This window comes from Larimichthys crocea, chromosome XV (assembly GCF_000972845.2).
Source record: "Larimichthys crocea isolate SSNF chromosome XV, L_crocea_2.0, whole genome shotgun sequence".
In the NCBI taxonomy this organism is placed as follows: Eukaryota; Metazoa; Chordata; class Actinopteri; family Sciaenidae; genus Larimichthys; species Larimichthys crocea.
Genome location: NC_040025.1, coordinates 5934128 through 5959311, shown reverse-complemented (window position 1 = coordinate 5959311; position 25184 = coordinate 5934128). Strand labels below are relative to the sequence as shown.

At 40.1% G+C, this 25184-nt stretch overlaps 1 protein-coding gene across 1 annotated transcript; it reads right to left on the bottom strand.

The window, feature by feature from the left end:
* Window positions 1-3146: 3146 nt before the first annotated feature.
* On the bottom strand, window positions 3147-17750 carry stk35 (serine/threonine kinase 35). Its single transcript, XM_010748391.3, has 3 exons — window positions 16808-17750; window positions 13427-14241; window positions 3147-4746 (listed from the first exon to the last, which is right to left on the bottom strand). The coding sequence occupies exons 1-2, from the start codon at window positions 17352-17354 to the stop codon at window positions 13499-13501; spliced, it is 1290 nt and encodes a 429-aa protein (XP_010746693.2). The 5' UTR covers window positions 17355-17750; the 3' UTR covers window positions 3147-4746; window positions 13427-13498.
* Between the last annotated feature and the right edge of the window lie 7434 nt (window positions 17751-25184).

Genomic DNA, 25184 nt, shown 5'->3' with positions numbered 1-25184 from the left:
TGTCCCCTCTGTAAGTCGCTTTGGATAAAAGCGTCTGCTAAATGCAATGTAATGTAATGTAATGTAATGTAATGTTTCAGTACTCATGCATTAACAAAAATGAAAAGCCGTTTGCAGCTCCTTGCACATGCTGCGACTTAACTGACACAGACACACAGCCTCTTTTAAATGCACCGAGAAGTCCTGACAATGAATAACGTCAGTCATCCAACCATATGAACTCAGTCAGCATTGGATACAAGATGTTTTTTTTAAACTAGAAGTGGAATTTTTTGGGGTCGACAGAAGCTTTTCACCAACACAGAGTGTGCATTTTACCGTTATGTTGTTCTTGTCCTTTTCGCTGGCGAACTGAAAATAATGTGCGTACTTCCCCACGAATCAAAAGCTGTCCTCTCTGCCATCTTGCCTTCTCAAACACTCACACACACACACACAAGTAACGTAGGTCAGCAGGGCACAGACGTATCATCACAGTGCAGGTGGCACAGTACTGTCTGACAAACAGCAGGCTGCAGTCAGAGTTTTTCTTCCCTTATCTGGAGAAATTCCTAAAGCAACGGATTACTTTAAAAAAAAAAAAAAACAAAGTTACTGATTACCTAACACACAAAACTAACGCGTTATGTAACACGTTACATGAAAAATAATTAGAGTACTCTGTTACCCACGACACTGGTCAGAGGAGCCCCAGCCCCTGCCTCCCTCTTCGGCATCCCCCCTGCTAGTAACCTCTCTAAATCTCACTGATTAACACATTCTATCAATATGGCAAACATAAAGCAGGTTTGTGGGGGGTGACTGGATTAATTTAATTGAACATAAAACAGAGCTCAGTGATGAAGAAAAGGATCAGAACAGACATCTGCATAAACAACAGGTCACATGGTTTTAGGAGAGCACGCTCATAGAGAGCATGCTAAGATGTTAACCTGTTGAAGTGTCATTCTAAAACCATGTCAGAAATGCTGCTTAGATTATGATACTCAATTAGCATGAAGTATCATGTGGTCAAAGTAATATTATTGTTGTCAGTTATCACCATGTAAACCATGGGGTAATAGTCAAGTCAACTTTATTGTCAACGCTGCTATATGTACAGGACATACAGAGAATTGAAATAACGTTTCCCTCAATCCCTGGTGCAAACAGCAATATACATGAAATGTAAAATATAAAAAAATATATAGTAGTATAAGTTAAGTATAGTATAGTATAAGTTAAAAAGATATCTAAGAAAAATTATGGCAAATCTAAAAGATATAAACAGTATAATATGGCAAATATAGCAGAATGATATTGGTCAGTCAAGTGACTGAGATGTTCACAGATGGATAACTGCGGTCATTACTGTGTGTGTTATCTCTAGTGTTTAAATTGTCAAAAATATCACCAGCTATCAGTGTGGGGGTATTTTGATCAGAGATCGGAGCCTGTCTGGTGTTCCTGGGCTGATAAAACAAACTCTGTGTGATAATCCAGAGAGAATCCAGGAGATTAGCAAAAACTGTGGGAAACATTTTTTTCCCATTTTGTGCCTGTGCCTAAATAAACAGTGAAGGGACCTGGATGCTGTAAAACAAACCAATATTCATCCTGCTGTGTTTAAGTGAGCAGGACAGCCGCCACAGAAATCAAACAGCTACAGGTCAAAATATGTGCATGATGTACATAGCCTAAATGCTCATAAAACTACTCTGAGCAGCTTGTAAAGCACAATTCAAGAGTTGTAGAATGAGTCAAATACTCATTTACATTCCCAGAGTTAAGATTAGAACTGAGACAAACCGTCTCATTTGAATGTTTGCAGCAAACCAGTGCATTTATGAGTGTTTACATACATACATACGGTCAATGTGGTCGAGCTCAGCTGGATCCTACATTTCCAAAAAATTTAAACTATAAGAAACCGTGTTTACCATGAACCAAAACATCCTGCATTCATAACTGGCTGAGGACCAATGGGAAATGACCTGCTGTATGTCATTTCCCATTGTCTCCTCTCTGTTACTAAACTATAAACTATAAAAAATGATCTGTTATGTCTCGTAGTACAGGAAAACAACATTTAGGTCATGATGAAGGGACATTAAAATAAACACAGGACAGCTGTATTAATGAATAAAGTGTAGATTTAAATTTTTAAAATAAATATAGTCGTGTCTCACTATATCGCGGTTCACTTTTCGCGGACTCGCTGTCTCACGGATTTTTTTAGTGTAATTTTGCATGCTTTTTTTACAGCGTACTGTACATTATGAACGCGCATTGTGTTCTGCGTCCTTAATTGGCTAAGGGAGAACCACACATGTGTTCTGCGTCCTGATTAACTAAGGGAGTACTGTACAAAAGCATGTAAAAAGGTGTATAAAAGTGTGTGGTTAGGGGTTTTACGGCCTTAAAACATGTATAATAATTGTAAAACTCACTTCGCGGATTTCGTTTATTGCGGGGTTTTTTTTAGAACGTATCCCCCGTGATAAATGAGGGACCACTGTACACTAAAATTTGATTCTTCTGGTGGCTAGGTGTAGGTGTAGGGTAGGTGGGCTTGGACTCCTTTGGAATCCTAGCTACGGCCATGCACGCACACATTTAATCCAGACAGTCGTAGTTTTAATCATTTATTCCAAGAAAAGTTGTCAACCATATTTACAGCAAAAAAGAAAAACAAAAAAAAAACGATGCTTTCTCAAACATCTAATGGCTCCTGTCAGCATCATTATTTACACATCTGAAGCATACATTTTTTTTGTACACACTGGAAAATATGCACTGAAAAGATAAAAATTCAACATATTACACACAATTGTTTGAGACTGGTGCGGCTCTGTACGGTGTTTACAGTGAGGCAGTGAAACATTTTGCATAGTGTAAAGAGTTTTCAAGTGGAATCATTACTGTGTGAAGAGAGCCAAATGAAGAGTTTTCAGAGTTTTCAGTATGAGGTAGGATGACACTACAAGAAGCCTCAAAGGCTACAACTACTGTTGAGTCACTGAACTGCTAAGCAGTGCAATGGAACCAGAAGGAGGTTTTGGTCGTGCTTATAGTCTGTGCTGAGGAGTGAAGCTACTTTTGCCTTTTAACTTTAAACTGGAAACTCTACTTACTGAATCAGTCACGTGGCTGAACTTTTCTTTTACACTCCGGCCTCACGTGTAATGATCAGTTTTCATGCATCAGAGCAAAAACTGACAATGATCTTTTTTTCTTTCCACGACCTGAATGTGTTTTTTAATGAGTTTGAAGCACTTCAATAACAAGAGGAAAGGAGGAAGTGACAGTTAGGATGGGTATCCCATGACTGCTTTTGGGGGGATTATTTCCAGATGGCAAATCTTCAAATCTCCTGTAAGAGTCCCCAAATGAGATACTGCAGAAAAAAATCGGCAACAGATGGCTCAGTGCTGCTCGGGCTGTTCCTGTAGAATGACCTATTCTGATCATCATTCATATCGCACCAATCAGAAACCTTTAAAAGGTGGAGTACAGAACAATGGCTGCTATCTCTTAATGACACTCGATTGCAAGTTAACCATTAACTTGATATCTTGTTATTGTAGTCTGTGAGGAGCTCACGCTCAACCTCAAAGTGAAAAGAACATTCAGTAAAAACTTATTCAAACCCACTAAACCATCATCAAGCTTTGCAGTGATGGTAAACAGATGGACAGAGCCTGGTTACAAATGAACAGTACTGTAAGGAGTTTAATGCAGGCCTGCTACATCTACAGGTGTGAGATACCTTCAGAACATCAACACAGATAATATTCACATTTGTTCTCTGCCTCTGGAGTGCACAGTTTAGTGACATATCTTTGTAAATCTTCTTTACACGAGCGTGCACGTGACACTGAAACAAAATCTTTGAGAACTACATTAAAGTTAAAGTTTTGTACATTTTAGCTCCACCGCCATGATTGCACTTCGAGATTTAGGGCAGAGGAGGGGGCCACCAAATCATTCATAACTTGACATAACTGTAGCCTGGGATATTGTTTTGGTCAACATTTCTGCATGCAGCCTCATTGCATTTCTGTTTTGGATCATCAATCATCTTATTTAAAGCAACTCCAGGTAGCATTTTGTGGTGATTCTGGCGGCCCCTGTGGACAAACACAGTAGTGTTTTTCCACCTCCTCAACCTCCTTTGGTTTGATTTTGTGTGGAAACTGATCAAATCTGTAAGAATAATTGATAGGAAAGAACCAATGTTCTCACTGATGGGTTTGTTTGTTTATGTTGGTCATATAGAGGCATCCACATTCAATTGAAACCGTTTCATAAACTTAAAATCCAATCGCACTTCTGTGAATCATCTTTAAGGCACAAGTATGGGGCAGGGCTAGTTGTGTCATCTGTTGTTCACAAACTATCATGCTTTGACCTTAGAACAATGGTACAGTAACGTGTGCCACACCTGAGCACATCACAAATGTTAAGGAAGAGCAGGACTACACCGGGGCTGCTGGGAACAAAGATCAACAAATATAAAACAAATGTTTATAGACCTGGATGTCTCTGGCATTAATCACCAAATAAATGTCCTCAGCTTCGTGGTGACTGATTGTAACTGGATGGTGCTGGAAGTGCACTGTGGTCTGCTTTGCATACTGCTCCCGTACCAGAGATTTTTGGATTATCAGCCAAATCCATTGCTTCCAGCCTCCGATTGTGATCGAGGGTTCTTCACAGTTCAGTTTGTCACAGTCCCTTTTTGTCACGTCCATGTAGTAAACAAAGCTGCAGAGACACAAAGTATGAAGTGGTCAGCATGGAACATGAACAAGACATTTCATAAATTCTTATTTTGGAAGCTCTATGGGGTCAGAGTGTAAATATACACTGCTTCTACATGTACCTACAGCAAAATGACAACACCACCTGACACCTGAGTATTTCCTGCCTGTGGATGTATGCAGCTTGTGTTCGACGCTGCTGTTCTAATAATAACCCAGCGGCTGACATGCCACAGCTAGGACTAGCATTGGTTTATTCCTCTTTTCATAGGTTGCATAACCTCACACAGCACATGGTATGAACGCAAGTAGGTCAGCTTGGCAGGAAGCATGCTCACTGGCGATGGTGAATAAGAGATGATGTGCTGAATGGAGACAAGGAAAGTGCTTATGTCACTGCTGAGGATGAGCACTTTTAATTCTGCACTCATTTACAGTAAAGTACAATGTGTCCTAATGGTGGGGAAAAAAAGCCCTGAAGCAAATGAAATTCAGATTGACTGTCCAAAGATTGACAGACGACACTGGTCACTGATTTAATCTCCTGTATTCATGTTCAAGGTTTAGACAAGTAAAGGATTCTACTCAGTTCTGACCTAAAACCATTCTTTTATCATCATGTTCCAAAATAAACTCTTTAAAAACTCTGTGTTGTCCTTGAAAAGATTGGCAGATGAGTTCAGTGCTCCGAGGCATCTGTCTGAACTCACTGGCATGGCTCTAATTCTTCAACGCTCAGCAACTTTTTCGGTTTTCATCACTTGTTTTTAACAGAAGCAGCTGAGAAAGTTCCTCTCTGAGGGAATGTCGAACCTGTGTGTGAACTCTGTGAACTCTCTGACCTGAGGCACAGGTTTAATGAGCATGCCTCCCATACCACAGTATAGAACCCACCCGTGGATACGTTACGCAACTCTCAGACAGTGGACTACACACGCTCTAAGCAGCACACATCTTTGATGAAGATGGAGATCTGTTGAAGGCTTCACTGATTTATGGCTGTGCTCTCTATTAAAGTACAAGTTTGTGTTATTCAGCAGACAGATAGCCAGTATGATGTAGAGTCTCTAAGAAGGAAGGTTGACGTGACTGAGCATGCACACAAAGAATAAAACTAGTGTTCTGAAAGAGCGTTTGCATGACAAACTGGAATCTTTTGAACAGACCGTGACAGGTTTACAGCAGCTGTTTTTAGACTGAATGGAATTTCTTTCAGAATGAACCAGATTTTTCCTGAAGGAGAAGTTTACAGGAGCCGTTTTTATTCTGATCGTGCTCCTATGGCTCCATATTAGGGCAGCAACTAATGAGTAGCATTTAATTATGGACTAATCTAGAAAATAACTGATTAATCATTTGGTCTACAAAATGGTGAAAATGGTTCAAATGTCTTGTCCACCCAAGAAATTCACTTCGATATGATATAAACACAGAAAAACAGGAAATCTCCAGACTCAGACTCAGCTCCAGCATGACTTCATCTGTATATTTCTTATTTGTGAATAATTTATTATTAACCTTGCGTATATGAGCTACTGTGACAAGTGAATTTCCCCAGTGTGGGATCATTAAAGTCTATCTTATCTTATTTAGGAGGCTGAAAACAGCATGACACTTTTTCATGAAGAATTAGTGATTAGTGATGGATGATTAATCGATCATTGAAATAGGTGGTGATTCATTTTCTCGATTCGATCAACAAACCGATTAGTCGACTTATCAGCAATGAATGATTTAAGGTCTAGTCTATATTTACTCACATCAAAGTATGCACAAATCCTGCCAACAAACTGCCAGTTGTTCGTCTCAGTGTCTGCACTGGACTTGTTCAGCCACAAAAGTGCTCACATCCCAATACTCAATCAATAGTAGCATATTAGAGAGGAAAATAGATTTTAGTGACCCAACAATTTACCTAGGAAGTGTAAATACGTATAAAACTTAGTATTACAGAATTGGTTCTTAGAATTTTGTTGACTGTGTTAAATAGATGTCACTAACTGAACACCATCACCATCTTTTCAACAAGTGACAAAGTAGACAAGGAAACTGAGTGTAAATCTGCAAGTAAATATCATATCATATCAATGTTGCTTTATAGGAAATTGTAGGGGAACATGGGAGATATAAAATAAAGATTGAATAGACAGATTTGGATCACAAATAGTTGTGCAGTGCTGGTGTAGACAACTGTATTAATTAGAAGTGAAGCCGGCCTGTACCTTCTTCGACTAACGTCACTGTTCAGGCAGCTGTTTGACTGAGACACACAGTATGGGCAGCTGTTCTTTACATTTTCAATACATAATGGACCCAGTGTGCCTCAATCACGCTAGTCCATGCATGTCGTCTAAAGACATGGAAATATAAACGTGTTTCTGGCTCTTGTAAAATGGTCAAAGTCGTCGCAGGGCGGTGAGCCTGATGGCACAAAGAGGGACGAGATGCAATGAATCGTAGAAGTGTTGAAAGTAGCGCCAGAATGATGAGCACTTTGGTAGAAGCAGGCTTGGGAGTCCTTCAGCTGGGTGCTGTCTGCACTTTGCTGTTAAATTGCAGAGCACCAAGTGACCTGGGAGGAAAGGTAATTCACCTGAGGGGTCCATGGATTCAAGTCCTGAACCCGTTGACGTGGCCTACAACAAGACACTGAATCTCTGTGAGGGCACCCTGACCCCTGACCTCCCTGCAGAGCAGAGGGTCATATTACGTCTACACAGCAGTCACAGGCATTACTAGCTAGGTACATTTTGAAGAGTTAAGCTTCTTGTCTACATGAAACTTGTTGTAAAAACATGGACATGTGTGAACACGTTCGCCTGGACATACACGCACATGTGTCGTACGCTGGACTGCTGTCTGTATTTTCAGGGCTTTGTTTGGAAACATCTGCATCTTTCAGTGTGTTTAGAATGTATGATGCATGTGGCTCATGTTGATGAAGATATACTGTATATATACACACACATGTTTTTTGAATTTTTACAGTCCCATCCATTACAGTCTGAGTTTGTGGTCTGTGGTCTGAATGCTAAACCCTGATAAAACTAACAAGGTACAACATATAAACAATTAAATCCTCCTTGTGGTCAGACCCTTGCTGAAGTCAGCAGTGCCGTTTTTTGCTTATTGCCTTGTTGGAGTTATTACTCCTACATAAATAATCAAAATGAAGGAAACAAGGCAAAGGTCAAACCCAGCAGATCCTGGACAAAATGAGGCCTGCTGCCTCCTCAGCCACCCTTGCAGCCATATGTGGTTGCATAACCCAAAAAAGCAGACTACCTTGTTAAAAACCAGCATGGACCGGTATCTTTGGGGAAGTGGTGGGGGTTGATTTTTCAGTGAGCCCGGGACACTGCGGCAGCTTTCTATGATAACCAGTTGGGGAGGGAGCGTCAGTATTTTATGAGCTCAGGGCGGGTTTTGTGGCCGTGCGGCATGCAAAGCAACACATTCCTCTTGGCTGGCATTCATGAAAACTGTTCATTATGTAAGTTTAGCTGTGTGTGTGTGTGTGTGTGTGTGTGTGTGTGTGTGTGTGTGTGTGTGTGTGTGTGTATGTGTGTGTGTGTTTCTCTTGATGGAAACTGACACAGCATTTCTACCAGCCAGCCAAAAACAACAGTGAACCCAAAGGAGCTCAAGGTTACTATCATATAAAACACATTCACCTTTACAGTGGAGAAGCTGGAACCAAGCATTTCAGGGTATTTGCTAATGAATAACTTAAATCCTTAACTGGTAACTGATTTTCTGTCAATCAATGGATCAATTAATTGAAGAAATTCTTCTGTGATCCTGGAGCCAAATAACAGAGGAGGAAGAAGAAGAAGTAGAAGAAGTGGAAGAAGGTTTACCTTACTTCTCCCTCAATGGGGGAAGTCAACTGAATATAAAGACACGAAACACAACTCCAAACACAAAAAAGGGCAGCCATCTAGCAGTGCCCTGGGAGCAGTAAGGGGTTTGGTGCCTTGCCCAGGAGGTGAACCCCTCCGGCGCCCAGGAGGTGAACCTCGGCAGCATTTGATTCGTCCAAATTCTGAATACATTTCATCCTTCAATCAGTCTTTAGAAGCTGAAAATATGCAGCCAAAAAAAATCCCTCATTGGTTAAAGGTTTGTTTTACAGTTTGTTTCACCATCTGCATCCTTTCTGGTAATCACCATCTTGAAGTTCTCTTGAAGTTCCCATTTTGTCACAGGCAGGTGAGCACGCGCCACAACAGCGGTAACATGGCACGTCCGAAAAATCATAAAGTAATATTGGGAGAGGAAACCAATCTCTGCTTTCCGCAGCAGATGCTTACCACCTCTTTCTATCTATAATTCACAGGTCATAATGAATCCTGTCAGCTTTGTCAGATCTGTTCAAACATTACGAACTGTCACGAACCACAGGGGTAGCAAAGAGAATCCACCAAGAGGCCAAAACATTACCCCATCCAGTGGCTGCAGTGACCTGTGAGGCTGTGATAGGTGCTACACAGACTGTGAGGAGATTAACGCGGTGTTCAGAGCTTATCAGCCATTAGATCCAACATAGCCACCATAAATGGGGACAGTGGAGCGTAAAAGACCTGTATCTGTGTTATTCTAGTACTGTGGGGTGAATCAGAATTTGTAGATTTTTATGGCATAAAAATAAAAAAAGTGTCTGGTTACTGACCAGGTCTGAGCTTTTTTTACTCACAGTTTTTGTCTGACTCTCCAGGTTTTTTTTAAAACTTTGGAATAAACACGAGAACACAAAGAAGTGCTTCACTGACATCATTTGGAACTCGTTTTGCAGTCCTCGCTCTGAACCCTGAGGAAATATTTACAACCCTCTCAGCCACTGAATGCTCACTTTTACTACCATGTTGCATAAGAAGGCTAATGTGCTCATCACACACTCCCAAACCCAGATGAAGGTGGACTCCTTCTCAGCCCCTCTGTGTAATACCCCCCACTGACTGAGCCAATATGGAACAAATTGTACCGTGCCTTCAAATTGCTGTCCAAAAGACTTGATTTTCTACCTTTAGAGGAGCAGGATCTTTGCTTGAAATGTTACACTGCTTTGGAGTATTCAGAGATGATGGCAGACACACACAAAGAGAAAAACATCAACCTTGCCCGAGAGCATCAATTTGTTTATTAAAGTATGTGCGGGAATTCATGCGTAAAGTTTGAGGACAACACCCTGAAAATGCCTCAACTTGTAAAGAGCCTGTTCACGCTGTCAACGAAATCCAAAAAGGATTCCCAAAGTAAAGACCGTACACATGGGCAGGGCAGGGCTGGGGCTTACAGTGCTCTGGCCTGGTTTAGACAGAGGCGGCACATGGCTGGCAGGCAGTGAGAGGACAAAATGTTCCAGACGCAAGACCCCATAAGCCCTGAACCAGGAGCGGCGCTCTCATTGTCCAGCAGAGGGGGAAAGGGACGGAGGGGGTGAGGACATGGGAGGATGGGTAAGATAGGCAAAGATGGGCAGAGGGGTGAGACACAAAACAGAGATACACACGGTTATGATATGATGCTGACAATACACATTTTATAGGGATTTTCCACTCCTGATCTGTGCTATTAAATATTCATCTTCTTATATAAGACAGCATCTTGTGTGCACTGCGAATGCATTAAAGAATGTAAAAGCAGCCATATAAAGGTTTGTTTTCTAACAGTAGTTGTAGAAAATCTCTTTTCATGACACTTGACAGCTGAGGGAGGTGGAGCGCAGTAGAGTGAAGTAAACATGGATCAATGCAGCCAATACCGATCAATGGAAGTAAGCCCTGACGGGCTGGATACCTGGTATATCAGTGGATATTATTTCTATTATATCCATTATTATTGGTCAGCTGACAAGTTAACAACAATAAACAAATTGTAGTACATAAATACAAATAAAATGTTTGAAGTAACACAGAAACAGTGACGTCCTTTAAAGCAAAAACAATTTGTCTATTATCGATTCATCGTTTAGTCATTTTCTGAGAACATTGCCACGAAACATTCTCTGGTTTCAGCTGGTATACTTTGACCTCTGTTTTAAAGGTCCAATTATCTTTTTTAGGCATTTTTTAGGTCATGTGATCAATCACTCACACAAAGAAAGTGAGTTGTTGCATTAATCTATAATAAAAAATAATTCAACTGAAACACATCCGTCTTCACACTGACTGGACCAGATCCCAGAGATTCTCAAAGAACCAATATCAAACCCACATGTTGTCCCATCAGATCGGACGTTGTTTCTGTTCTGTGTGTGTGTGTGTGAGTATGATCAGCTGTCCTCTCAGTTAACCATGTCCTGACAGAAATACACACACACACAAAAACCACACCCACCCACCCTCCCAAGCCCTCTATCTCTAGATCCAACAGATGACAGGTTTTCCCATTGCCGTGGCTCTGTTGCATAACATGCTATCCCATCATGCCACAAGAGAATGGGTCCAGCCTGCAGCAGCAGTGGACGAACGCGCCTTCAGAGGCCATCACTGCCGCTGAGTGCGCTGAGCTGAGAGGCGTTACGTCACAGGGTGGGGCAGAGACGCGAGTGTTCGAGTCTCTGGACAGAGGCTTATAATAAAGGGGTTAACAGAAAATAGTTGTTGGATTGGAGAGCTAATTGTCAAACGAACGGCAGGCTTAGTCGGGGTCAATGCAGGGTTCAAGTTCAAAGAAACAGACGGTGTGTTCAGGGTCACTGAACATTCACTCAGCGGCTCATTGATGTGCTACAAGAAGTTTCCGCTCTACATAGAAAACTGAGACAATTAACATGTGACAGGGACAGTGTAGGGTTTTCTACGCTGTCACAACAGCACAGAAAAAGTGCACTACTGTTTTTGGGGGACAGGCTAGGATTCTTTAAATAAAACTTAATTTTCTCATAAGAAGCGCCAGGTGACTTTTTGTTGGAGTATCTCCAAAAACTGAAGGATGAAAGGTACGAGACTATATTTGGTGGTTTGGCATCATGAATACTATCTTAATTACCTACTGTTTTATTTATGTAATTTTACAGTGCGGTATTGATATCATAAACGGTTTATAGCTGACAACATGTGGGTGTTTTCCAGTCAATAGCACACCACAGAGTAACACTGTTTTTTCCTCATAATGTAAACATCATACTGTAATTATGCTCATCATCAGAGTAAGCAGAAAGCAGAGCAGATAAGAAGTAATATACATTGGACCTGTACAAACTTTCATCCAACTCAACTCACATATCACATATTGTTCAGTATAATAATAATAATACTGTTTTATTTTTCTGGAAGGTGCGTTGAGCCGTTGTGGCTGAAAATGTTCTAACAGATGTGGTAAATTTAAATTTACTATGTTCTAGAAAAAAAGACATCTCCCTCAATCCACAGTAGTAAGAATAAAGAGGCACGTCATGCACCCGAGATCCAGTGGCTGGTCAGAGACAGATATAACCACATGAGCAGCACAATGTACAGTAAATGCATTACCCCTGCCTGTTCACATATATGAGCTTCGTTAATGTAACTGAACTCTGGTGTAAAAATTCAACAAGGAAACATTCAAATCAATGAGCAAGCAGGCAGCAGGTACTGACACATTTGTCATTTGGTAAATAAGTCAGTTCACTGTCAGTGAAAATCAAAAGAGGGAAGTGACTTCTGAAACAGTAGTCAGAAAGAAGTCTTTTTATGAGATAATTAAACTTGGACTGTAGACATTAATGTCAAACAACCTTTTACTGTTAATGTATCTATGCCAATAACTCATTGCATAACTCTCTCACATTTCTCTCTTTTCACGCACATGCACGCACACACACACACACACACCCACACACACTGCTGGTATGTATTTTCATTTAAACCAAGGCTGTTTGCCCTCAGGCCAAGGTTGTACCTTGCTTGGTTCCCAGAGTCAAACTAAAGTGTGTCCTCCCTCCTGTTTATTGTCTTTAACTTCAACTACACATTTGTATTTGTTAATTCACTTTAGGTAAGATCTATCTTTGTCCTACGGGGACAGCGACTGCTGAACAACTATTCTTAATATCATCTGTACATTTTTATGTCTTGACGTCAGTGCTTCACAATGAATACCTTCACTTTTGTTAATCTTGTTTCCTTGACAGTGACGTGGGAAGCTTTAGCAGAAACCAGGAGCAGCCGTAAGGCTTAGGAACTATTTGAAGTTAAGAGACTAGGCCAACATATCATCTGAGGTCTTGTCAGGCGCTGTGGTTCCCACTATTAGTGAAATGTTTTACCTGACCTGCATTCATGTCAACCTGGCTATGTGAACAACAAACTAAGTAGTAGTCAACTATAACAACCACCCGTGGCTATTAAATGAGGGATGTTCCAGATGGTGATCAGGACATGAATGCTAATGGTGTCAGCTAAAAGGGAGATTACCTGTTTTCAGACCTGGGTTACCAACGGCCAGTGTTCCCTTTCAGCCAGTGGTGGTGAGTCATGTCACAGGGAGCCTGTAGGTTTTGATTCCCACTAATCACGACAGTAGCTCATTTCACTGCCCACGTCTCCTCTCTATAAATCTGTTGAATTATGTTGTATTGTTTGGTTGGATTTAGAGGTTTGCAGGTTCTTTAGTTGCACGCGACTAACCTAAAAAGAACATTCCTAAAGGTAGGACAATGGATAGCAACACTAATAAGTTATCAAAGAAGTTGATCTTACCTGGGAAGGAAAGGGGTCCCTTCTTTGATTGGTTAGGTTAAAAAAGGAGAGGTTTTGGGAATTTGTGGGCTGTCACGCAGCACACGTGACTTGGTCCATCCGCACCTCGAGCTGGAAGGCGTCCGGCCGGTCCTGAGGGTTGACTGCAAGCATGTCCTGGAGAAGTTTCTTCACCCCATCGGACATGGAGCTCCTAGCCTTCTGAGGGATGTGGAGGACCATCTTAGGGTTCTCCAAAAGAGCTTCCCCGACAGGTACAATCTCTGTGCCCTGTCGTATGTAGGTGCCCAGCAGTTCACGTTTGGACTCTGCGTCAATGAAAGTGATCCGCTCAATCATTGCCCAGATGATGATGCCGAGGGCGAAGATATCAGCCTTGGCTGTGTAGTGGCCCTCCCACACTTCCGGGGCCATGTAGAAGTCTGAGCCACAAGCTGACGACAACCAGAACTTGTTCACGTTGACAATGTTATTCTGATTGCTGCCTTTGCCGCACGCTTCTGCTTCAGGGAGGTCTTCACTGTTCTTGGAGTTTAGGCCAGCACAAACTTTACTGAGGCCAAAGTCGGCCACTTTAAGAACAGGTGAACCAGATTTCTGTGAGATGAGAATGTTGTCTGGCTTCAGATCACGATGGACAATGTTGTTCTTGTGCAAGAAAGCTACAGCACTCGTCAGCTGGCGCATAAAGCTTCTGTTGGTCTGGGGATCGGGCCGGCGGGACAAGATGTACTGGTTGAGGTCGCCGCCCTCGCAGAACTCCATGACGAACCAGAGGTAGCACGGCTCCTCTGGGTTACCCAGGATGCGCTCTCCTGCAGCGTGCAGATTGAAGACAGACATGACCTGATTAGTGAGATAACAGCAGTCAAACTGGGACATTTAGTCAGTTCATGGGATCCCAAAACCAGCACTGCTCAATGCCCAGACTACAACAAAGCTATAAGACTGAGGACTGAGACCTAATTCATGTTTGTGTGTCTATGTGTTTTTAGAATTTTAGTGCAACTAAAAAAACAGAAGAAACAGATACTTGGACTGAAGTGGGACAGTTTAAAGAGGTTCTCCTCCTGAGGAAGCAACGCCATTATCAGCATGCAACAGATAGTGGCATGATCTGTTCATACATTCAGCTCTGTTACTTGTACTTCAAAGAGTGATGCACTTGACATTTTAAATCAAATATTCACTGTACATTTACACAAGCAGCAACACATAGGCTAATGCATGACGGTCAGGGTTAACCCCAGGAAATGGTTCAGCTTTGTCATTGCATCTATATTGTTACTATAAACACAAATGCAAATTTACAGAATTCCTTTGTGTCAACAGCAGTCAATGTATATTGTCACAAGTGTATTTTAACCAGCTGTTCACATTACCTTTGATTGTATGTTTTGGTCATGATTATATCATTCTTGTTCACCAAATGACAACAGGATCAGTTCATTTAAAATAATACATTATATTTTAGTTAACATGAGTGATTGCACTGACACATTTTGTTGAAATATATCAAATATATGACCTTTTATCACCGCTACACTTTTTGTCCTGGAGGTTGTTTTTGTGTCCACTTCATCTGTTACATACTGATGGAAAACCCTGATGGCAGGACTGTAAATACTGGACACTAACGCCTGTCCAAAACTGGATTTTTGTGGCCAGCACTGATAGATATTTGAGAGTTTAAAAATGTAGCTTTTTTCTTACATAAACACACATTTTTGATATAGATCCTATAAGGTATTAGGTTAATAAATATGTATAAACACTTAACGAACACCATAACAAATGATCCTGAACATATCTTTGACATAATGATATTATTTGTTGCTTATCAGCCAACACCAACAAGCTGTACCTGTAATAAGCTAATGTCGGCCCAGCTGATTTATCAGCAGCACTCTAGTAGACACACTTCTCACATACTAATTCATAAAGTCCAGTACCTGCTCAGATTTATTACATAAACCTATAAATAACAGCAGTATCTTATTGAAAACAACAAGAACTTTATGATTCCTGCATCTTCCTGCAGCTCACTGAACTTTGATGTCATGGTGAAACAGGCTTTGAAAATGTCCAAACAGCACTGCTTCTTTACACTGACCTGCCCTGATGATCACTCTGTGGGCTGTTGGCTTTTCACGATACAATACCGTCTCAGAGAATATCATATGTACGGTATCACACAGCTGTCATTATTAATATCAGTTATAATAGCACTTAAATGAATAAAAAGTGTTAATTATAGTTTCACAACACATAATGCCCTATATTTTTAATAAAACAAATATGGCAGAAGCTCTAGATTAATATTTCATTACTGTTACAAAATATCAGAAGCACAGAACACTACATAACAGATCAGTGGTGCTATTTAAATACTAAATACGAGTTTCATAAAGGTATATTTAACAGTTAATATCCATTTCTAATGGATCTGCAGAGTAATAACAAAGAAAGTAATAAGTAGGTCAAACTGGACTGATGACAACAATGACATGAACATAAACATGACATAAAAATAAAGCTGCCATAAGATTATTCTGCACTATTTCATTAGAATATCCCACATCATGCTTAAACATCAATGTTCAGCGTCTGAAATCTCAGTCAACGAGCAATGGGTTAACATGCTGTCAACTAGTACACTGTGTTCTCTTGTGAGCCGAGGGAAACACAGTGTACTCTGTGTGTCCTATAGGTAACGTATAGCAACGTCACGGATGAACAGAAAGCAGCAAAGGGAACAAATGTTACGATTAATTCCAAAAATCCTTTTTTTCTTTGTGAATGAGTCTTTCGATACATATAGTAAAAAGAGTTTACTGCACATTTTAACAGGATTTAGTTGAAGTTAACATATAGCTAAGCACATACATCATCAAAACAAATCCATTTTTAGTAAATTATCTTTATATGGATATAAAAGTGGCAGAAATAGCTGCAGTGAGCACTGTGAGTGAGTTGATTTCTTTGTTATTGTCGTTCTTCATCTGTGGATGAGTGTATTTCAGTAGACCTGGGCCACAATCTTGGTTGCCCTACACACCCACAGTGCATGTTTACATAAGCTGAAACACACTGAACCGTTTTGTGGATGAATTCAGTGTTATTTTATTTAAACATGAGACAACTGAGCCTTTAATAGACATAACTTAATGTCTATTAAAGGCTCAGTTGTCTCATGTTTGCATGCATTAAAGTTTAGGGTTAGAAGCTTAAATCACTGTCACTGTGAACTGCTTATTATAGACATGTTTCTGGAGTAAGGGCTCTTTAAACTTTGGTTGCAGCTCTCTTTCATTCATGTATTCTTTCATTATTACTACCACTGGTGTTATTGTGCTGCTAACAGCTGAGTGGCTTGTTTACCTTTGAGGGAGGTCTCCACCAGGCGTAGATACTGTCTGGACCTCTTGTTTCCATGGCTCATCTTCTGGGCCAGTCCGTTCCTCTGCAGGACACACTCCTCCAGCTGGACCACATTCTGGTGTCGGTTCTCCAGGCTCGTCAGGGCCCAGAACTCGGCCAGAGCCAGCTCTACGTTTTCTGGTGCGTCGCATTGGAGTCTCTTCACAGCCACCCTGGCCCCTGTTTTCCGGGCTATAGCCTCGTACACCACCCCGTAGCTTCCCCGGCCGACCTCTCGTAGCAGGTTATACCGAGGAGAGACTACCACGGCGGGCTCCAGCCGGTCACTCCGGAGGAAGCTAATAGAAAAGCAGTCGTCGTCCTCGTCCTCCTCCATGGGCTCCGTGTGGTTGTTGTCCTCCACCGTGCGGGAGCGGAGGACTTTGCCCACGTCCCGCTTCATCTTAGCGGCCACGCTCTGCCTGCAGCCCCGCACACCTCCGCTTACCTTTCTCCTCTTCTGCCCGTCGCAAAAATCCATAACTTCTTTTTTGTTGAAAGTAAGCATGAAGGCAGGACGTGTTTCTCTTTCATTACTTTAAACTCGAAACTGTCGATAGGTATTTTTTGACGTTTAAACGTCTTCCTGCGTGTCGCTCGGAGAGCTTAAACGCCAGCCTGTTAACAGTCCGGAGCTTCTTTTTGTTTTCGCTGTTAATAATGAGAAAGCTGTAGAAGTGCCACAGGCTGTCCGGCTGGAGGAACTAAGTCTCCTCCATAAACAAAATGTTCCCGTACACAGAGAACAGAGGGCGTGGCTTACCCCGCGGCTTGCTGCACGCTGATTGGCGGAGACAGAGAACAGCTCCCGGAGATCCCGTTATGGTCAAACAGGTGCAGAGCAACAATGATTGTTTTTATGTTGAAGAACGTCTCTAGTCGTGATCAGGGTGCATTATAATTATAAGCTGTGATTTGAAATACATCGCAGAGCTTATACAGACTCCACAGTTCCTCTTTCCGCGCATGCAGCTCTGTGGCAGCGTGGACTAACACGAGAGAGGCGGGGACAGGGGCACGTGTACACAGGCATGGACAGAGCCCCCCGTGCGACACAGCGTCAAGCACAGATATATATTATATAATATTGTTCAGGTTTATTTATGTTTATTATTCTGTTTTGTTACTACTTGTAAATTGTAATAATGTGCTGGTTTAATTTAGAGTTTTGTTATATATTTATGTAACAGTTTTTATTTTCCTTTCCATTATTCAACAATAACAAAAACACAACATTGTAACATTACCAACATCTACCCTTGTGCTCCTTCATGTACAACTTTTACAGCTACCCTGACTACATTGATGAAGACATGATGTAAGATAAACCAAAACAAAAAATAGACAGAAAATGATTTGAGGGAAAGTCAATATACGAGAAATAAATAAAATAAGCCCTGCATTAATGCAATATTCTGTTAACAAATAGTTAAAAGTAACAATCACAAAATAAAATACACACAAAAACAAGAAGAAGCACATCTATATATTGCGTCTCTCCACTATATACGCCCTTTCAGAGGCCTCTTAAATAAATTAAGTATTTGCCCCACTTTGCTTCATATAGATCCAGTCTACCCAGTTGTTTATATGGCATTTTTTCGAATGCTTTTGTTATATATTTATATGAAAATCATGATGTTAAGTGAACTGAAAATAGTGACATTTAAAGGACCTTTGTGTAGGATTACCTCACCATGCCTGTCCTAGCATAAAGAAGAAACTACAATTCAACGTGGCAGACTCTGTAGGAGCGGACCTGTAGTGTCTGTAGATACAGAAGTCTCATTTTAAGATAATAAACACATATCGATTCTTATTTTCAGGTAGGTTATGCATATTGTATTATATTCCATTTCAGCCATATTCTATTACACACTTGACCTTTAAACATACTGATAAAATATGTTTTTATTGTTGAATGTAAACCAACAAATTCAGATTCAAATTCAGGCTCAGTCAGTGAACAGGCACTGTGAAGCAGGTAAAAACTTATGATGGCAGCACAAACCTCCGTGTGTCTGTCTGACATCTCTCGGTGTATGTTTTTTGTAAAAAAAGTAAACAATGTGAAGACACGTGTGATATAACGCAGGGAAAAAAACACACAAAAAAAGCTAGATTTATGCATTTATTTATTTTCTCCTCTTTTTACTCATTTTTTCATTTTTTCACACCACCTAATGCTCATCTAACCTGTGTGTGACACTGGATGAACAGCTGTCTTTCATTCTCCACATCAGCAGACACATGTGTTCCTCACTCAGACAGCGGTGCAGGTTCTGGTCCAGGCTCATGTCCTTTCCCTTTCATGCCTAGACTACTGCAACTCACTTCTGTTTGGTGTGCCTGCTCACTGAAGCTAGTGAGGCTGAGGCTAGTCTTCCACTTACCCATGTTTTCCCACACTTCAATTCAAGAGTCTGTTCCACTGTGCTGCAAACAGCTCATCCAGGACGTGATCAAACCATACACCCCAGCCCCTTCGCAACTGTGTACTATTGCCCCTCAGCTTGCTACACCCTCACTATGAGGAGCTACCATTCAACAAAATCATAACTGTCTGCTGTCCTTGCTCCAGGACAGAAGAAACTCTCCACATCTCCTGTATATTTGATGTAGTTTGATGTACGTGCATGATTCATGGGATTGTTGAGTTGTATCCTCATGGTTGAACGTCTTTATTTTAAGTCACTTTAAAACCATCAGCTAAGACTATAATATAATGTAAAAACACAATATTTGTGTTACATGAAATCAATTCCATATCATGGATATAACAATAACATGTATGAATGTAATGTAGGTAATGTGTGCTTACATTTAAAAGTGACCCATGAGCAACTTGGAATAATTGTTATTTTTTATATGACACATATATACAATAAGATGACGCACTGTTAATAGGTAGATAAAAACACGACAAAAAGATGACGCACTGTTAATAGGTAGATAAAAACACGACAAAAACATAAATGATCATAGATCATCATTATATATTTCATTAAATATTTCTACATTGTTAAGTAATAATAAATAAGAATAATAATAATAATATATAATACCACATTTGTCTAAGAAACAACCTACATCATCATTTTCTAAGAGCAGGTGGAGCTGCTCAGCAGCCAGAAGACCAGACCGTGGTTTTAATGTATGTGATTGTTTCTTTGAAACAACTTTATTGAAGAAATAAAGTTTATGAAAGTTACTTAAAACAAGAAACAAACACAGTTAGCAGCAGCCAATGAGCCTAAAATACAACATGCATGTGTTGTACCAGCGTCGTTGCAGTCTGTAAGATCTGGAGCCTTTATTTTCAGAAGGCAGACATGGGATGTAATATTCATAACTATGTTTTCATGCATGGATACTCACCTGAAAATAAGAATCCTTTTATTTTTATTACTTAAAAATGATATTTTTATATCTAGAGTGGGAGCGGGTCCTCTTTCATGGAGGCCGCCATGTAGAAACACTGTGCTGAGCAGCAATAACAGGCTGGTAACTGCACCAGCCTGTTGTTGCTGCTCATTTCTCTCTTGGCAGCGAGGAACAGAGGCTTTCCTCTTCTATAGTTTCCTCTCTCTCTCTTTTCTTCTGCAATGGGGCTGAGAAAAACTCACCAGGAGGAGAATTCTTATTCACTGTCTTCAGTGATTCATGATCAGCAGAAATCATTTTTCAGAGACTTAAATGAGCGCGGAAATTCAATTCCTTTGTTCAAGGAAAAAATATTTATTTAAATCTAGTGATCCTGACTTCATATCCCACTATCATCCCATATCTATCTGCCCAAATAAGTTTCGTTTTCAGTGAGAATAACATCTTACTGCAACATGTAACAATAAATGATAAAAAAATATATATATAATGATCACATGTCATTAGCTAAATTAAATCAGTACAGTTTCCACCACCATACACTAATGTGTTTAAATAGTTAATGCACACAGTTCACAGAACATGTGGCCAACAAATGCGTAACGTATTTCTGTAAGCTCCAGAGTTTGTTCATTAAAAATGGCGTAAAACAGAATGGTAATGAAGAATCTTGAACATGATAAATAATAGTGTTTATTATGGAATCAACATAAATTACTAAGTATCATCAACTTTTCCTTGTCTTATTTAATGCTCAGATACATTCTCATAATACAATAGTTTGAGCATCTTTACCTTCCTTTTTATTAAATGAAACATGGACAGTATTTCCACAGATGCTGCAGATCATGGTGTCAAAGTACACATTGCTGGTTCCAGAATTGTTTTTTTCCTTTTCTCTGTACCATTCAGTTGTTTCTTTAAATAACGTCCCAAATTACACTGAACATAGAAAACTGGACGCTCCCTGTACCAGTCCTATAGGTTTATGCCCACTTAGTTTCTGGGAAATTATGTTTTGTCTTTAATTTCATATTGAAAGTCATGTCTTAATAATGACAGGCTGCTCTGATTCAAGCCAGAGGCATGAATCAGAGTGGTAACAATTCAAAAGTCTTCATTGTTACATTTGAGAACAAAACAAGATGCTGAATTTACCGGCACAGTGACACAGAATTTACAAGTACAGTTTTCTATACACTATTATCTTATTATCTTTCAGCTTCCAGCATCCAATGTAGAATAATACACACGCAGAGTCTTAGTCTTTTGTACAGATGATTTATGTTTCATATCCATTCAATCCATAGAAGTGCTTCAGGTGTCACGTAACATTGTGTGGGAAAAATGAAACGTTTGGAACCAGGAGGACCAAAATAGTTCCTCCCACTTTAGGACTCTCTTGTCATCACATTTTATAAATGACGTCGAATTCTTTCTTATATATTGTGTACAGATTTGATGAACTCTTTTATCTTCTTTGTATTTTGCTGAATCAAGTTGTCCTCATTAGTTTGTTCTCTTTTCTTATCTTGAGTTTTGAGCAGGTCCATTGTCTGTGCTTCCTTGATCTCTCCTGTCACATCAGTTTTTTTTTCTCCATATTCTGGCTTCATGCTGGTGTGTGTGTGTGTGTATGTGTATGTGTGTGTGTGTGCAAATTAAAGTTGCCATGCATAATTGACGGACATTGGGCCACAATGATGTGTGTCCTTCAGACCGTTGTGTGATCTGCCTGTTAATCTGTTGTCGGCCCCTGGAGTCCATGTTATTCCTCACGCCTAACTGAGCCAGAAGTCATCAGAACTGACCATCAGAGTCATTTGCCATCCTGACGGCACTTTGCTTTTGCTAGCAGGGCTAAAAACCCAACACAGTCAGATGAAAACAAGTCCTGCTTTTGTATTATGCTATCCCATTGTGGTATTCTTTGCACTGCATACCAGGCTGGCTGGACTCAGCGAGCAGACTGTCTATTGTTACAGCCCAGTGGCCGCTAAAGCTTTACTTGTTGCTCTAATCAAAAGGGGAATTTACTGAAGCTTAGGCTACCTCACTGCAATCAGCAGGAATCTAACTGAGAACACAGCACCAAAGACTCTTCACTTTGCAGGCACTTGCATGTGACTACTTGTTCCAAAAGTAGTCTATTATTTAGCACAAAAATAACAATATATAACAATACTTAATATATAAACATGCAGTGTACTTATTTTAGGTTGACAGGTGTAAAAAGATTCAATCTTCATCAGAATACAGCAGCAGAAAGCAGGCAAGACATAGTAACTCTAACTGTTATGTGGTATACTGAGTGTGCAGGGATGACTTTAAATCACTGTTAATCAATTTTATCTAGAAAAACGGTTGAAACTGTTAAATGCATTAATACTTAATCAATTACTTAATACCAGAGATGGGAAGTACAAATACTTTGTTACTGTACTTAAGTAGAATTTTCGGGTATCTATACTTTACTTCACTATTTATTTTTGTGCCAACTTTTGACTTTTACTTCTTACATTTTAGCATAAGTATCCGTACTTTCTACTCCATACATTTTCAAATCAGGGTCGTTACTCTTGCGTTTAGATGGTGATATCTATTTGCATACCAATGAAGTTTTTGAACACCATGCACATTGAGTTCGCAATCCCTCATTCTTGTACAGCAGTTTTTTTTTTTTATGTGTTTAGGAAAGATTGGCCAATGTAGCTTTTTGTATTGATTTCAGTTCATTTTTCTTTGCTTGGACAGACTGTAGGTCCTGTAAGCTTTTCCCTAAAATGGTGGTTTTGTCCTCCACAAGGTTACTGGTACTTTATACTTTTATACTTTAAGTATGTTTTAGAGCCTGTACTTTTCACTTTAACTTGAGTAAAAAAAGTTGAGTCAATACTTTTACTAGAGTCTTTTTAAACACAGGTATCTATACTTGTACTTGAGTAAAGAATGTGTGTACTTTTGACACCTCTGCTTAATACGTACTTGACTTTCTGTTTAAGGAGAAAGGAGTATATGAGGTCAAATAAATTCCAAACAACTGACAGTCAGTATGACACGTGATCAAACATTTGCTCTCTGACATGATCGTCTCAGACAACCAGGAAATTAAAAACAGGAAATTAAAGGCTTGCGTGTTGCTGTATGGCACGAAAGTTGATGTCACAATGTCACACAACTTCCTGCTTCTAAATTCTAAAAGAAAAAAAAAAGTGAGGGCCTGCACGACAGAGCCGGTTTCAACACACGTGATCTGTGTTTGATATTTTGTTCTCATCTCCTTTATTTATTAAGTGTGTGTTACATCTGTAACACTCATTCTAAGTGATGGGTTATTCTGAAAATGCTTACATGATTAACATGTGAAATCAAAAAAACATCTCATAGTAGACAGTGTTGGAGGAAGTATTCATACCCCTTTCTTAAGTTAAAGTATTGTAGCAATACTACACAGTCCAATACTGCAAAAGTTCTGCACTGAAAATTTGACTTGGGTTGAGATGTTATTACACACATCCAGATTATCATTACTGATGTATTCACCAACAAAGATCACTCCAATACAGATATAGATTTAGAAGGCTTTATTAGATGATGCACTGTAGGAGGGATGAAGGGAACGGGGTGAGGGATGAGGGATGAAGAGGTTGTGGATGGACAGAAGAGTTCGGAGATGGAATAGTGTCGACTGGTGGCTGAAAGACAGGGTGGAAGCAGAAGGGAGTTGAGACTCTCACTTCATCGCTCTACATGGTTAGAGCATTCCTGTATTTGAACGAAAGAGAGAGAAGAAGAAAAAAAAAGAAATAAAGGGGTTTGGGGGGATGTGGCATGGTCTTTTTTCCTGAACCCTGTTATCAAACTTCAACTGTGAGTTTCACTGCAGTAGGTGCTGCTAATTTTAGGTATTTCATATATTGATTGTTTTTTTTTAATATATTACATTATGTTTCTTTTTATCTAAATTATCTTCATTCATCAAGTAACTGTAATCTTGAAATACATGTAGGGGAGTATAAACATGGATTTGTACTGAAGGGAAACTAAATGTACTTTTATTCTGATAACAGAATCATATATAAATAAAAATTAAAAAGAGACAGTAGTCATCACAGACAGATGACTACTCTATCTATCTGTGATGCAGTAATCATTATACATAATGTGAGGCATCTCATGTCATCTGTAATGAGTTTAGAGTAATGTAGACCAGCACTTGAAAAGCATGCACTCCTGACCTCTTGTGGCTGATCTGAGATAAACTGCATTTGTCATATGAAATAGATTTTTCACCTGTTGCTAAATCTCATCGTTTTCACGTATTTTAGTGAATCCACCAGAACTTTGCCATCAGCAGGACAGACCCCAGACTTTACTTTAAATGGAGTACGAGCTCTTTGTGGTTCCTTTTATCTCAGCCAGTCTTACTTGGGTGATGCCCTGCTGATGATGGAGGACACACTGAAAAAACATGATCAGATCTGAACATTTTGATGAGCAGTATAATGTTAATATATAAAATAAAATTGACATAATACTGTTTAATCCCACATGCCTGACTGAACAAGTCATTAGAATGTTTTTTTAGCACAGGAAAAGGTGTGTGTGTGTGTGTGTGTGTATGTGTGTGTGTTCAGCGAGAGATCGTGATTAAGTGGAGGTGGGTATTTATGCTCCATTCACACTCATGGTACAGCTGTCTGTGTGTGTGTGTGTGTGTGTGTGTGTGTTCGGCGAGAGATCGTGATTAAGTGGAGGTGGGTATTTATGCTCCATTCACACTCATGGTACAGCTGTCTGTGTGTGTGTGTGTGTGTGTGTGTCACACTCATGGTACAGCTGTCTGTGTGTGTGTGTGTGTGTGTGTGTGTCGGTGTGTGTGTGTGGCTCTGACCTTGCCGTCTCTCTGCTCCTCTGTTTGCCTGCAGAGGTTTTGTGTTGGAGTTCTGGCTGT